This window comes from Chelmon rostratus, chromosome 3 (genome assembly GCF_017976325.1).
Source record: "Chelmon rostratus isolate fCheRos1 chromosome 3, fCheRos1.pri, whole genome shotgun sequence".
Lineage (NCBI taxonomy): Eukaryota > Metazoa > Chordata > Actinopteri > Chaetodontiformes > Chaetodontidae > Chelmon > Chelmon rostratus.
This window is the reverse complement of record NC_055660.1, coordinates 4,240,127-4,255,547: the sequence shown is the minus strand read 5'-3', so window position 1 is coordinate 4,255,547 and position 15,421 is coordinate 4,240,127. Positions and strand designations below refer to the sequence as shown.

The 15,421-nt window shown below is 43.9% G+C and overlaps 1 protein-coding gene across 4 annotated transcripts in view; it reads left to right on the top strand.

The window, feature by feature from the left end:
- The window catches only part of lrba (LPS responsive beige-like anchor protein), a 180,858-nt gene that overhangs the window by 138,020 nt on the left and 27,417 nt on the right, over positions 1 to 15,421 (top strand). For all 4 annotated transcript variants that reach the window (XM_041933032.1, XM_041933033.1, XM_041933031.1 and 1 more), the window contains exons 44-46: positions 512 to 652; positions 2,027 to 2,146; positions 5,199 to 5,351. In XM_041933032.1, coding sequence (XP_041788966.1) covers positions 512 to 652; positions 2,027 to 2,146; positions 5,199 to 5,351 — 414 coding nt within the window. The remainder of the gene's footprint in view (positions 1 to 511; positions 653 to 2,026; positions 2,147 to 5,198; positions 5,352 to 15,421) is intronic.

Below are 15,421 nucleotides of genomic sequence, written 5' to 3'. Positions count from 1 at the left end.
GTATTTAAATAATAGCCGAGCAGCACAGGGTTATTGGTTTTGTAGAGCGATGGAAAATTAATGCAAGTTAGCCATTTTTCTAGACTACAAATAGGGCCGGTGACCAGTGTATTAGTTACAGATTAATAAAAGTAGAAATTAAAGCAACCCGCAGCCTCGCCATTGATATTCCTAGTAGGCACTCCTTCATTGGAGCACATTAGTTTTCTCTGACAGACTACAGCTGCAGGGGCTCTGTTCCTCTAAAAAGCACTCTGTGGGAAAGGATTGATCTCCGTCTGAAGGGAAACGTCATCTAATATTCATTTGAGATTGCACAAAGGTTACCAGCTTCATTTGCCTTGCGACTGTTATGCAGGTCCCTGAATGTATTCACAGCATTACAATCACACCCGTGTGTTTGTCATTTCGCGTGTTTGTCGCTGTTTTCATGTCAAGCAGAGGTTGCAGGAAGTTGCAGTTTCACTTTTCAACATGTCTGAAAATATGTTTAATGTTCATTTCTCCGTAGCCCATCGGTGCTCTGAACCCCAAGAGGGCGGCATTCTTTTCAGACCGATACGAGTCCTGGGAGGACGATCAGGTGCCGAAGTTCCACTATGGCACCCACTACTCCACCTCCAGCTTCACCCTGATGTGGCTTCTGCGTATCGTAAGTGCAGTGTGCATAAAAAGATGCATGAGCTGAAAATTGCTGGTAATTTTAAATCTTTTACAACAGTCTGATTGTTGCTTTTATTACAGTGTTACTAAAATCATAAAAACTAATTATACGCATCCAGATATAATATTAATCCACTGCAGGATATTCAGCTTATACAAAATGTATTGACTGAGTTTTAAAACTGTGGCTGTGCACAGCAATATGCATATCCAACTTCTTTTTATTATATATTTAAAATTTATATTCATTGTTTCTTTTTGGAGTTGCATATTGTCATTAATTCATTCTAAGTGCTAATTAGTCCTCTGTTTCCTAGAAACAAAATTATTTATATCAGATTGAGAGTAAATGTATGCTAAATATTCATATGCATATTTCTCCTCATGCATTGTTGCATGTGATTTATTTTACTCTATTTAATAATAAAAGACCAACAGAGACAGTGCAATTAAATGTGTGCAAAATCCTCAAATCCATTTTTGAGGAATATCAGGTATGTTGCTTTTGAAGAGCACATGCGGTGTGCATCGTGCACTGGAGTCGTTCGGCACCTTTTGTCGAATGGATGCTATCAATCTTTCCATACTGCACTCCAGGGAGAGGGAGGTTACTAAGTTTCTCCGTTGTGCAGTTTTCTCCTGTTATTGTCCCAGTAGCTCACTGTCTCAGTGACTCCCAGTGGAGTTGCCTCATTGATCCCTGCACATCATTAGCGGCCTTACTCTAAAGCCACTTTACCAGAAACCCTCACTTAAAGATCAAACTTAACATCAGAGACTGACTGAAAAGTGTTACATGTGTGATGAATGTGAAGATTTTTTGTGTGTTTTGTGTTAACCTGTGAGGTCTTGCAGTGCTCTCCGGTTCTCGTGTTTTAACTGTATGAAGAGCTACAGCTGTTCCAGTGCTGTTCCACTCATTTTTTTTTTAAATAAATGTGATTTACGTAATTTCAGGCTGAATTTAATTAGCTGTCTACAGTAGTAGTTTGTCGCTGCGGCTCAGCATATTGTGTCCATGTCACTTGGGGGCTATTGCACCGGGGAGACGGCTATTGATCTGTCCTAACAAGATTATACATGATTAGAAATGCATCAGTAGCACAAGTGTATTGGCTTTAGTAGCTCACTGGGATTATTGTTCTTTCACTGGTTCATTTTTGGATGCCAGTTTGTTAGAGGGTGTGTAAAAAGAGTTGATTTTCATTCAGATCTGTTGACATAGTGCTGTATTGACCTGCAGGCAGGCTTTTATTGCATGTTTTTATTTCATAAGTGATTCTTTTTTAGCCATTACAATAGCTGGGGCTAATTACAGCTGCAGATTTAGCTTTAAACCTTTTGTTTTTTTCCTAACCAACAGGAACCCTTCACCACGTTTTTTCTCAACTTCCAAGGAGGGAAGTTTGACCACGCTGACCGCACCTTCTCCTCAGTGTCCCGGGCCTGGAGGAACTGCCAGAGAGACACGTCTGACGTTAAGGTCCTCCACACGCTGATGCACGCTCACACATGATGTGGAAATACTTTCCTTTTAAGATGGTTGACTTGCAAGAAGGTTAGAAGTTAAAAGAGATAAAGGACTGAACACTACAGGAGAATAAATCCCCATCCAGCATCCTCACAGACAAAGAATAAAAGGTTTCAAAAGAGTAATGTCCAGTCACTACCAATCATTGTGCCTATGCAATGAAAGCTTCCTGGGCTTCTGATCAAAGCGTTGGACTAATCCTCATCTGTCCCAGCCGTCTGTCTCAGATTCAGCCAGCTATAACCTGGACTTGAATCCCTGCCCATTGGGCCCCCAAACTCTGCTGAGCTGTTGGATTTGCCCTGCAACAGCACAGGTCATTCTCATACTGAGGGCCTCGAACCCCCAGTGCACACTTTAACTGCGCTCCTAAAACATTTACGACTACAGTCAGACATTCTGTGTCAAAGCTGGGTTTTGCTTGGTCTCCTGGCACTGGGTCACTGGATGGGGGAACAGCGGTGGTGTTGGGGGTTTTGACGCTTGATTGCGTTTAACCACCCCCCTCACATCCCACCGATAAAACATATGGATTGTGTTACTACGTAGCTGGCCAATGCTTGATTGCGAAAACCCAACAAGAGCCCTCGTTTGCTCTCTCAGTCTAGACCTGTCAATGCGGATCAAACTGTGAGAGCTCAACCTCAGATCAAAATAAAGGGAAATCTGGACCGCATCACTTTGCTTCCTTGTTCAGTTTGAATTTTTAGCATATTTTGAATGAAAGTCCGTCGACTTCATCCACTTGGACGCACATATTCTTCTTGCAAAAGAGGAATTAGGGACGAGATGTATCAATTTAGTATGCTAAGTACACCATTTAGCTTTTGCATTGGAGCCATTGATAGCAACCCTCTGTCCCTGCCAGAGGGCAAAAAGCCCCTGTGTTTTCATAGCCCACTGGTAAAGAAGGGGTGATAATAGGTTACAACACCCAGATTCAATGTGTCTGTAGCCTGGGTGACGCTAGCATGACCTCCAGTCCCCAATCCCCTGACCCCTGGCTTAAGCCTAGAGGCATCAGAGGGGGAGAGCGAAGAGTAGGGGGGTTAGAAGTAGCAACAGTGGAAGGGTAGCCGAGGAGCCCAGAGGCCAGAGCCCCTTCCAGTGACCCATAACAGGACAGGATTGGGGATCAGAGGGGCTGGCCTCTGACCAGGCCGGAGCAAAGGGGCCACTGCACATAATGGTCCATGCAAGGCAGGCTTGAGTGTTGGGGAGCAAAGCCCTCCAGGTGTGTGTGTGTGTGTGTGTGTGTGTGTGTGTGTGTGTGTGTGTGTGTGTGTGTGTGTGTGTGTGTGTGTGTGTGTGTGTGTGTGTGTGTGCATGCATCCTGCCACCTCCAGCTCAAATTTACAGCGGGCCGCAGCCAGTGAACCCGGGTGAGCTGGAGGACTCGTTAAGAGGCTGACCTTTTAGTTTTAGGTCAGGTTTTGTGGAGTGAAGAGATTTCAGAAGTGAGGAAGTGCTGTGTTGTTTTAAACCTGTGTGTTTGCTTGCTCATTTGATTGGATGTTTGCACCCCGTTGACGAGAGGTGGATGCATTGTGGAGCTAATCTAAAAAAAAAAAAGGGTCATGTTATTATTTGAGTGTATTTGTTTGTATGTTTTAGAGATCATGTTGCTTATCACCAGGCTCTTAAAATTCAATTAAAAAAAAGAGTGTTTGCATGCTGCCATGCTGCCATCATCACCTGACAGACTGGGACGTGTCAGCTTGGGGTTGGCGACGGTCTCTTCATCTCTGATGTCAGACTGTCAACAGGCTTGTATCTCTCTGTCCTTCTCGAGAGGACCAGTCAGCACTTGCAGTCACACAGGCTTTGTCTGCAGCCAGCAGGGCTACCAAAACTTGATATTTATATTTATTTATATTTTAGAACACAGTGTTTGACTAATTGGACCATGAGATACAGCTACGTGTTAGGGTTTTATTAGACTGAAAATTATTATTCTAACAGACAATCCTTGCGTGTGTTTATGTTCTTTGTCAACGCACAAATGTTCCCCAGTGCAGCGAGGAATGAAGCCATGCTTTGTGTTATAAAGTACATATTAAGACAGTAGGAAAACACAGTATTTTATCAGTTTTAATGTCAAAAGTCAGAACACAATATACATTTCACACTCTACACTTTTCATTGTTTACACGAAGCAGCCAAGAACAGAGAGACATCCTGGTCCGTCACCGTGTTTCACAATCAGTGAGACACAACAACAGCAGCTCGGGCCTGCAGGGCAGTATGGATTTATCTACATGTTTTTAAAGCTCAAACTCAATCTTAATGTTTACGCTCTTTGTGGCGAGTTCTGCTTTGTTAAGAATGACGAACGGCTAAACATATGGGGTTACAGCTCCTGTCATAACTTCATTCCTCTTCACTATCCGCCAATTTGAGAATACTTTGTGTTGTTTGGGACAGCCAAATGAAATCATCATAGTTAGGAAAGAATTTGGCGGACTGGGTCTTTCTCTCTTGTTGTGGAAGTCGGGAGGGGGTGGGGGGTGGGGGGGGTAGAAAGCTCTTTTTCTGCTGCTTGGATACAAACAAAGCAAACGAGTACATCTGCAGGGTGAAAAACCACAGCCGGGTGAACGCGCAGAGCTTTTTGACATCTTCCATAGAGGCCAAAGCACAAATGCGGGCAGCAGACAAGCAGTCGGAAATGTAATTTCCATGAATAATTGTACAATTTAGAGAACACCGCAGTCTAACTGTTGTAGCAGACACACATAAAGCAATCTCTAAGTCGTTTTGAGCTGGATTTGTGCAGGGATGGCCCCTCTCTCACTTTATTGGTCTTGTACTTCCTCTGCTCCCCTTAATACTCTACAGATCTACCATTCCAATTCTTAACCTCCTTCAATCAGCACTATTATTTACCCAAAACTAAACCTGTGTCAGCTATTTATGTGGACTCCTGACTGCCTACTTTACTTGTAGCGTTATAATTGACCGGCGTGTGTACATCTTAACGCGTCTCGGTGCTGTACCCCTGCAGGAGCTGATCCCAGAGTTCTACTACCTCCCCGAGATGTTTGTCAACGCCAACAGTTACAACCTGGGAGTGATGGAGGACGGCACTGTGGTCTCGGACGTGGAGCTGCCGCCTTGGGCCAAGAGCCCGGAGGAGTTTGTGCGCATCAATCGCCAGGTAAGAAACGTGGACAGGCACTCGCAAATGCACATCCATACACACAGAAAAGTGTTAATTAGCAAGAGAGTCACCACATTCTTACCGATTTCTGGAATAAAACTGAAGACGTCAACATAAAGACTAAAGATTGACCCTTTTTTAAAATTATTTGTTGTATATCTACAAGTCGCTGACACACATTGTAGACATACATCCACATTTCTGTCTCTGCCTTATACGTATGTTGCATAACTCAGACCAACTGAAGTCTTGCCAGAGGTTTGCGCCCCCCCTATTTCAGCTGGAAATGCTAATTCAAAGAGACAGTGTTATTTCCTGATCGTCTCGCAGCTCTTCCTGTTACCTGAGCCTCCCGCTCCTCAGACATGCCCCGGCTCTCAGATTGCTGTGTTGGCGAAGTGATCCAACATCACCTCCCATCCGTATCCACCTCGCCATCTCTCTTTCTGCTCCCGCTCTGTGCACGCACGGACACACACACACACACACACACATCTGGTGCATGCTCGTGTTGCTCGCGTGTGCGATCGCATCTGTGTTTGCGTGCACAGAAAATGATGCGGTATCCTGTTTCTGATCTCCCCTTCCTGCCCGCTCAGCCCCAAAGCAGAAATATTCTGTGTATATGCATGTCGGATGTTGTCAGATTTGCTGTCATATTCTCTGTCCTGCACACACACACACACACACACACCCACACACACTCGCACACACTATGCTGGAAAACTAAGGTAACTCTTTGGATCAGATTACTTTGCTCGGCTGTAGAAGGTCAAAAAGCACCAGATAGATTTACTGTTTCTGTTTGTTGCTGGGGTAGTTTGTCATTTAGTCCTTCAACTTTAAAAACTTGTTGACAGAGTTTTACTGATACTCAAAGGCCAGGCTTGTAAATAAAAAATATTTTCTGCATAAATAGGTTGAAATAAAAAGAAGAAGAAAAAAGAAACACGCAGAACCAAATCATAGGTTAGAATGTGAATAATTATGTCTGGATTTGTGTTGTTTTAAAAGTCCTCAGTCTGTTCGATCCTCTTTCTGTGAAGTGTTTGGGCTAAAAACAGATGTAGCTCCCTGTGTGATGTGTGCCCACAGTAGTAATGGGTGCTGATGAGGTTGGGTGTGCTCTGTGACCTGTGCAGTCTTGTGGTGGGGTCTGTTAACCAGCCTGCTGATATGACCAGGCCCCTATCATTAATCACACACTCCTCTCTCTTTGGCTGTCAGCATGGTCGAGGCCAAGGTGGATGCATCGGGGGGAAGCTTGCTGTGGTGGCGGGGGCAGCGTGCTGTTGTGCACTCAGTCAGGGAATTGGTGTTAATTGGTTCAAAAGAAGAACTATACTCAATGAATTTATGATCGTTATCTGGCAAAGAAAGTGAGACTAATTAATTTAAGCATATATTGTGTATTCACACTCTGACATGTGAGGATTTGCTGTCGTTCTGGGCTTTATATGATTGCAAATACTGAAGAGACCGCAGCAAAAATCACATGATCATCATGTTTTCATGTTTGTTTCAGTAAAAGCGAAATACTAAATTACTATTCCCACTAAAATCTGTCAAAATAATCACAATAGGACTTTTTTTTTCTGCATATTGTGTGGAAAAAAAGTATCCAATATTGCACTTGGATCTCAGAATTTATGGTGGACAATTTTCACACATTTAATAAAAAATAGTTAAAACATTAATCGATAATAATCATTAGTTGAAGCTTTTTCATGTTTTTATTGTACCACTTTTTACTTTGCTGTAGGTCTAATTTTGCCTCTTTAATACGGCTCCCCTGAGTAAATCCTGTTTTACACACAGAAGTAGAACATACTCACCTTTTAAAATATTCATAATTTGGATAATATTATTGTATACACTAAAAATCTGTCAACACGCTAACAGTGAAGACTTGTTAGCATCTGTGTGTTAATGTGCTTTGTGCTGCTGTAAGCACAAAGCGGCTTTTCATTGCCTGTTTAAGTGCACCAGTCTCATCCACCTCTGCTGCCTCAATTTCCTCTGGTCCTTTCCTTTGTGCCCAATTTAGTCCAGCAGAGGCAATTTGGGCTTATCCAAACCTACACTCACGCTCAGCTACCTGCCTAGTTACAGCTTCCAGGCTGATAAAATTTCAGTCTGCGGTTTCTCTCTCTACTGTGTGCAAATTGAGGTATTGATCCAGCGTGCAGCCGAGCCCAGCAGGCAGGCGTAGGTGCACAACCACATAGACTCATACTGTAAGTCTGACACAGTATTACAGTAAAATAGTTCAGTCAGAATGATCCATTCCTGCAAGATGTTGATTTCACATGTGAACGCTCATCAGATATTCACATGTTTTTTATATGTGCTGCTAAATGTGTCACACGTTATATTAAGGTGCACATATTCACCATTAAATAGTTGCTCATTAGCATGTATACTAGAAGCACACTGGCCCTTTATTAGTCATTATAAATCTCTTATTAATGTCTTATACTGGGTATTATTAAGGGTGAAGTTATTAAGATCATATTTCAAGCACAACATGAATCTTCCTTATTTACTATCAATAAAATAGTAGTTGTAGAATATAATCATGCAGAATAAGGAATTAATAAGTGCTTTATAATGACTAATAAAGAGCCAATATGCTGCTAAAATGCATGCTAATAAGTAGCTATTTAATAGCGAATATGTGTACCTTAATATAAACTGTTCATTTGTCATGCAAAAATGTTCAGTTAGCTCTGCTTTGTCAGTACAGGATTCCAGTTTGCCTTGAGCAATTTTACCGTTTCAAGGCTTAGAGTTAGACCCAGTCGTACAGAGCTGCAAAACATATACAGACAGAGTACAGGAGGGTGGACAGGAAGAATAAAGGAAAGATTTGGCCGAGGACGAGGTAGAGGGAGGGATGTGTGGGTGGACAGGTCTCTGGTCATGACAGATAGCTGGCATTAGAGGGTGTCAGCTGGCAACTGTGGTACTGTGGGGAGAGAGATGAGCACGGTGGAGAGGAGAGAGGAAGAGTGAAAGAGTTAATGGGCTGTTTGGCTCTCTTTAGCTTGTCTGCTGCTAATGGCCTCGCAACACAAGGATAGACAGCAGGAGAGAACACGCAAACACACGCAAATGCGCACACGCTCGCGAGTACACACACGCCTGCTGTCTCCGCTCTGGTTATGAGCCCTAGATGATTAACAGCTAATTAGGGCCCAATCTGGAAAGGCCATTAAAACCCTCTCACAGTAAAGGATTGTGCTGCTGTGCAAAACGGCAGCTTGTTTTTGTTGTTGTGAGTGAGAGTCGCATGGTTGGTTATAAAAAAAAAAGGAAGAAGAAGAAGAAGAAAAAATCCAGCAGAAGATATAAACATTACATCAAACTGCAGCCTGGTTTATATTACTGTGATGTTGGAAGTGTCATAGTTCATCACGTATGTTTAGTAAAAAGTGTGTTGTATGGCAACAGATAAACTGCAAGTGTTCGCCTGCACAGATTGTTGTTTAACCTCTGGTTTACACTACACTGAAGTCTCCGAGGCTCCGTCTGAAAACCTTGGATTTGATGTGTTGAGGAATGGTTGGATTTTACAGACTTACTGGAGACAAAGCGCCTCAGCGCCTTAAGTCAAGCATGCACCTTTGCTAAACCGAAGTGCCTACAGTACACTTAAATGCATGCTTGTAAAGGCGCACTCCCTTTTTCCTTGTCCATCACGCACCCACCCACACACACACACACACGCATACGCGCAAGACAGCGGGATTTTGAGGCGGCATGCGGCAGAGATCAGGGGCTGCTTGTTGTTTTTACCAGAAGGTCGAAGGAGAGGTTAAGAACTTGATCCCTCCTCCACCAGATAACTACATGTCTCTGGGCACTGTCAGCCTCTCTGACATTCCACTATATATGACCACATCTCACTTCTCGGGTCTGCTAGCCATTAGCGCGATAGCAGGTGATCATGTGCGTATGGCCTGTGGAAGTTTGTGTATTTGTGTGCACATCAGTGTTTACCTGCGCTGTCATGTGTCCAGGCTTCACTGGAACTACTGATAGGAAACAGCCAAACCCAACGTCTGTAACCGTAGCGATGGTAGACTGACAGCACAAAAATGCAAGACCATGAATGTTCAACATATAAAACATTTTCTTTTATTTGAAATCCAACACCGAGAATTAATTAAGTATTCGTTGTCAAACAAACATGTTCTGGATCTTTTTGTGTTCGTTTTTATGACAGACATCTTTTTATTCCTAACACCGATCTTTCCAATCACGCTGCCAGTTTCTTTTCTATAAAAGGTGCTGCGCTCTCGCCCTCTAACCCATTTGAACTCTGCAGGGCCCATTTGCTGCTCTGTAGTTCACATGCTTGGTTCCTTTCAGTCATCTGTGTGCTTGTAGTGCCGCTGACAGACCTGCAAACCACACACATGGGAGAGTCGGGCAGCACATTACTTTTGGCCTCTTCCCCCTTATAAAGCATCTGTTCAGTCAAAGCAGTGACAGAGACGTCAGAGAAACTGCCCTCGCGACCACAGAGAGACTTTCCTTCTTGTTAAATGGGCAGAGCCGACTGAGTGATGGGTCAGGAGCTGATACTGAGAGGTTTGACCACCACATGTGGTGAATCTAAGGATGGGGATTTATAAGATTTTATTCATAGCAATGTCATCGTCAGTTCTTCTAATCAGTGTGGGGCTAATGTTACTATAACACCGGATGTTTACCTGCAGTAGTGGACATGCTGCTTGGTTGGGAAGCACGTAGTGTCAAATCCATGCCACTCCTGGAGTTTAAGCCCACATGGTGCAGAAAGATGTTTCACATTGCTGATGTTTCCACCTGTAGTGAAGCGAAATGAAGCCAGCCAGTGTGTAAAAAGCCTTGGATGCTGCATCAAAAAAAAAGCTGTGTCATCATTACAGGACTGGATATCAGTGCTGTGCTTTAAGGAACAACAGTCAGAGCTGTGATGCAGGCATCGTCTGTGGGATTTTCCATATGGCTCAGAGGTGTTACACATGTTTACCTCGATGATGATGATGCAGTTTGAGCTTTGCATCACCAGGGCTTCTTCATCTAACCATTTTAATTGTCGCTGCATGTTTATCATTTCATCATTTTAAAAATGGAGACAGTTAGATTAGATTAGACGTGTTTATTAATCCCTAGTGGGGAACCGATTTCGCACCCAATCAACTCATGCATAAAGACAACAAACAGTGCAGGCTTTGCGTTCACAGTCCATCAGTCAAAGCAGCTTTCAGTGCAGTTTCTGCTCATTGTTTTGCTACAGTAAGTATATTTTTGAGTCCCTGCAGTGGTCAAACCTCCATAGTGGGCAGCAATCTGAAGTAGACAAGTTAGTGGTGGTTGAACATGTAAAAAGCCAAACTGAGATAAATAGCAGGTGAATGTTTGACTTGTTGTTCTCTGTTTTTTGAACATGTGAGTTGTTTATTAGCCATTAGCCTTCAGTTCATCAGGGATGTCAGAATTAGCCTCATACAACCTCACATTTAAAATGTATGTTCTCCCTGAGTTGAGGCTAATTTTAACTATGACGGCGACCTGTTTCACGGAGCCTCTCACTCGACCTTCCAGCTGTTAATGTGGTCACCCCACAGTCGTCTTGCCCGCAGAGGTAAACATCTGCATGGCTGCTCGGCGCTAACAGACGAATGTCATATTAATATGATCCAAATCACCTTTACCCCCCAAACCCCGTACACTCACGCTGTCAGCGTCTTTGAAAGGCCTTTTCTGAAGTTTGTCAGTTTCATATGCTGACAGCTCCTCACACTTACAGGAACTATGTCATCACGGCAGACAAGTCCATTATCCTCCCACTTTATGATCAAGTAAAGGGAAGGGGGTGTGCACATTTACACGACTGGAATATTGTTGCCGTTGCTCAAAACATTTAAAAATAATGCGTGTCGTTATGCGGAACAGTCCAGTGGCTGTGTATATGGAATCTGAGGGAGGGGGCTGGGCCCCCCCCCCTTTTTTTTTTCCCACAAGACATGATCGCTCCCCGGCCCAGACCACCAGCTACACAGAGTCAAAGCTCACGGCTGTTTACGCTCACCTCTCATCCGCACCGCGCTCTCTGATCAGACAGCCGCTGGGATGCACATCGTGCAGTTCCCACCAGCCTCCACGTCTTATCCTCGCAGGGACCCTGCGGGATTTCATGTGTGAGCTGAGGTAAACCACCGCCAGGACCGGCCGCTCACCGCTAAGATATACTTATGCACTTGTGAATGACTGAGTGAGTGAAAATGTTAACGTCGTCTGGCCCGGTACGGCCTCGTGTAACAGAGCACGGTTTACCATGTTAGCCCAGTGCTAATCTATTCCCCTGGTGTCTCCACTGAGAGCCTTGTTGTTGGATGGGAACTAGCACGTGGGGCAGAGGGGGGTTATCTGGCTAATGTCAGGCAGCGCTCACTGTAGGGGTATTGTCATGCATAGGGGCAGACATGTTTACTGTGTGCGCTGTGTTTTACGAGCTGTCCCCCCCTTCTCCTCTGCCTCCCGCTCTTCCCTGTCCTCCCCCTCCTCTCCTTCGTCCTCCTCTTCAATGACGTAATGGAGGAGGCCGATGAGAGCCTGAGAAATGGGATGATCTACTGCTGCTGACATACTCACTCACTAATGTTGTCCTTCTCCCTTTTCCTGTGCTCCTCCACGCTCTCGATTCGCTTCTGCCAAAGTCTTGGGAGATGCTCTTTTGCAGCGTTAGTCTGTTTTCGGACTTCTCTCCGGCACTTTGTCTCTCTTTGCCTCTCAAACTCCTGCACGTCTGCTGCCATATTCGCTCTATTTAAAGAAACACTTGTCTTTGTCCTCTGACCTCCCAAAGCTAATGTGTTCAATCAAACACTGACAGCAACAATTTTTGAATTTTTTATATATATTTTTGAAAGCAGACAACGAAACATGGTGGATGAGTGCTCTATCAAAAAAGGTGTCTAACTGCAAGAAGATCAGAGCTTGGCGACGTGGCAGAATTATCATTATCACAGTATTTATTATAAGGACATTTTCTGATATATATAGAACATGACAAAATCTAAGAAATTAACTGATGGGAAAGCAGTAAAATGAGTTACTCTTCATATTATATGCTTTCAAGAAACACACCTTGTTTAAAATATTAATTTGGACAACCTAAATTAGTAGAATAAGATGATTATTATCATCACAACATGACTGAGACAGTCGTTCAGCTGTACGAGAGATCATGTGAACTAAAACAGAAATCTGTCCTGCATTAACTTGAGTCTGTATTTGTAATGCATTCAGCTCCAGCATCATTTAATGTAGCACTGTGTTGATGCTGATGCTGTGCAGCTTATCCTATATATATTTTACTGTGTATTAACCCAAGGACACTGTATTTTTTGCCAGTATTTGTATTTATGATGTACACAGCCTTCTATAGTTGACTTTTATTTTGTTTTTTTTATCGTTTTATTTGTTCTACTTGTTCTACTTATTTTGTCTTTGTTACTTTATCTTACCTTATCATTTGTGATATTTCTAGGCCAATTATTTTCACTATTTATTAATCTACATTTTGTCTCTATTGATTAATTAATGAATTGTTTGTGTTATGTAAAATGTCAGTGAAAAATGCCCATTGAAGTATCCAAGACCGCCAAATATTTACAAACAAATCCACACATTTAAGAACCTGCAACCATAAAATTAGCTTGTTTATTTAGGACGCATTTAACTTTTTAAGGGTCAAGCATGCTTCCTTTTTCCATTTGTTCTATACATGCACACACACACTAACAAGCTACAGCTCCACATAACCCAACTCCGTAACAGCCTCTCCTTGAACGCTAACTGCTCTCGAGCTGATCAGTCGAGTCGTTCATCCTAATCATCTCCACTCTGCGCGGGGAGGCCTCCACACCTTCAGACAGGCGGAGAGAGCGTCCAGTCCTCCAGCCTACTCTATAATCATCTGAGAGGACAATGCTCCTCTCAGCAGCTATCCAAATATTCTCCCTTTCAGCTCCCTCAGCCCTCCTCCTCCTCGGCCCTGCCTTTAATCAGCTCTGACTGTTGACTTAGCTTCTGCTCACTTGATCCTATTGTGGACGTGTCTTATGGCACTGGAGACGTATGTGCTAGCTTGTTAGCCTTTCCGTATGGAGGCGGACGGATGGTTTGATTCTCTGCAGGTGCTTGTTAGCTGTTGTTGAGCTCAGTAGTAGACAGTTGTGAAATAGACGCTCTCTCTTTATTCTCTGTTGTTTATATGTAGACTCCCTGTAACCAGGCTTTGATACAGTATCATTGTTCATTGTTCTGCGTCATATTGTTTGTCATTGTCACGCATTAAGCAAGCAGCATCATCGCCTTCTGAGTGTGAGCCAGCATCATTTGCTTCATCCAGTTACGTCTCAATCAGTGTTGTTTACTCCATCGTCTGTGCTGTAAATTGGACCACTTAGTGCACTCCTGCAACCCACCCTTGGCCGTTTGTCTGACTGACACCAAATCCACCATGACATGTTTGTTTTGGGCAGATACTTTGCCAATCACTGCTCATTCGGCCCCCTTTCTGCCCATAACATGATATTCTTGCTTTTCAAGCGGGTGAGGGGGTAATAAGAGCGATGGGAGGATTGAGCCAGGGAGAGTCGGGGTTAGAGTTTCAGGTTCCACTTGCCAGCGAGTGCCTCCGTTGACCCATAGCCAGAACTCTCACAGTTGTGACCTGTCTAATTAGTAGAGCAGGAAGGAGGGGGGGAGCGAAGCAACACACACAACCCATCTGGGCTTCTCTCGGTGTGTGTGAATACGAGAATAAAGGAAATGGTTTGTTAGCTGTGCGGCTGCTCCGAGGCTCTCATTCCTTACGTCACCCATTGCTTTTTTTCCTTCCCTCTTCCATGTTGGGGGGCCCCTTCTCCCCTGGCTGGCAACAGGCTTCCTCTGCCTGCCTCAAAATGACAATCGGCTTCTCATTTACAGCGAGCTAATAAGCCCTTTAATCAGAGTGCTTGTCAACCTCAGGGCAAGGCAACTCCAGCGGAGTTGATCCAAAGGATCAGATGACTGGAAGAAAGAGCAGGAGGGGAAAAAGGGAGTCGCGCTAAGAGCGAGAGAATGAGTAAAAGGGAAAATGAAAGGGGGCTGTTGAACTTGGAGGGAGAAAAGAAGCAAGAGAGATGATAAATCTGTGTGCAGGTAAGAAGAATAAAGTGGCTCCGCTCAGGATGACGATGTTCAGTTTGCTTGGAGATGCACAGATTCAAAAGTTTGATTTAATAAAATGCACAGTAAGAATTCACGACTAAACAAAACTACTGATTCTGTGGTGTAACAGCGTGACGTGAAAAGGCGTGATGTTTCGCTGTCACACATCCTGGATGTGGTTTCCAGGATGTTTTGATCAGCTTGTTCTTAAACAGTCATTTTCGTGTATACAGGCCTGACAAGTGTTTGCTTTATTCATCCGTAATCGATACAAAAGAAAACAGTCGGCCGCTGACAACACTCCGCATGCCACATGTGCATTCGATTACACGCAGTGAGACGCGCGCACACGCGCTCTCGCATCACGCTCGGCATGCAAATGAGCGCATTGATTTGTTAAGTGACATTTTAACATCCTCACAGACAGCTCTCCATAAGTCCTTAAAAGGGTTTTTTAGGGCCAATGAGGGAAGGAGGAGAGCATTCAGCGTCACCTCGTTAAAGCTGCAGCGAAATCCAGCTCAGTCCAGACCTTAAAGCGAGCCGCAAACCGCAGCGAGGACCAGAAACTTCACAGATCCAGGCCCAGTGCAGCTCCTGCAGACCTGTGGCATGGACACACGCTTTTACTTGTGAGCAAAGAAAGATAATCGCTAAGAGAAGTCCAAAGTGATGTAAAAAGAGATAAAAAAAATGAAATAAATAAATCACGCTTGCTTGCAATCAGACAAAGCACTCAGCTAGCCACCGAGTCCAGATCAGACGGTGTCAGGACTCCTGAGTAATCCTGGTTTAATGTCCACCAGCTGGTTAATTGCAATCACTTGGTGTCTCCGGTCTGATGTCTCCAGTAA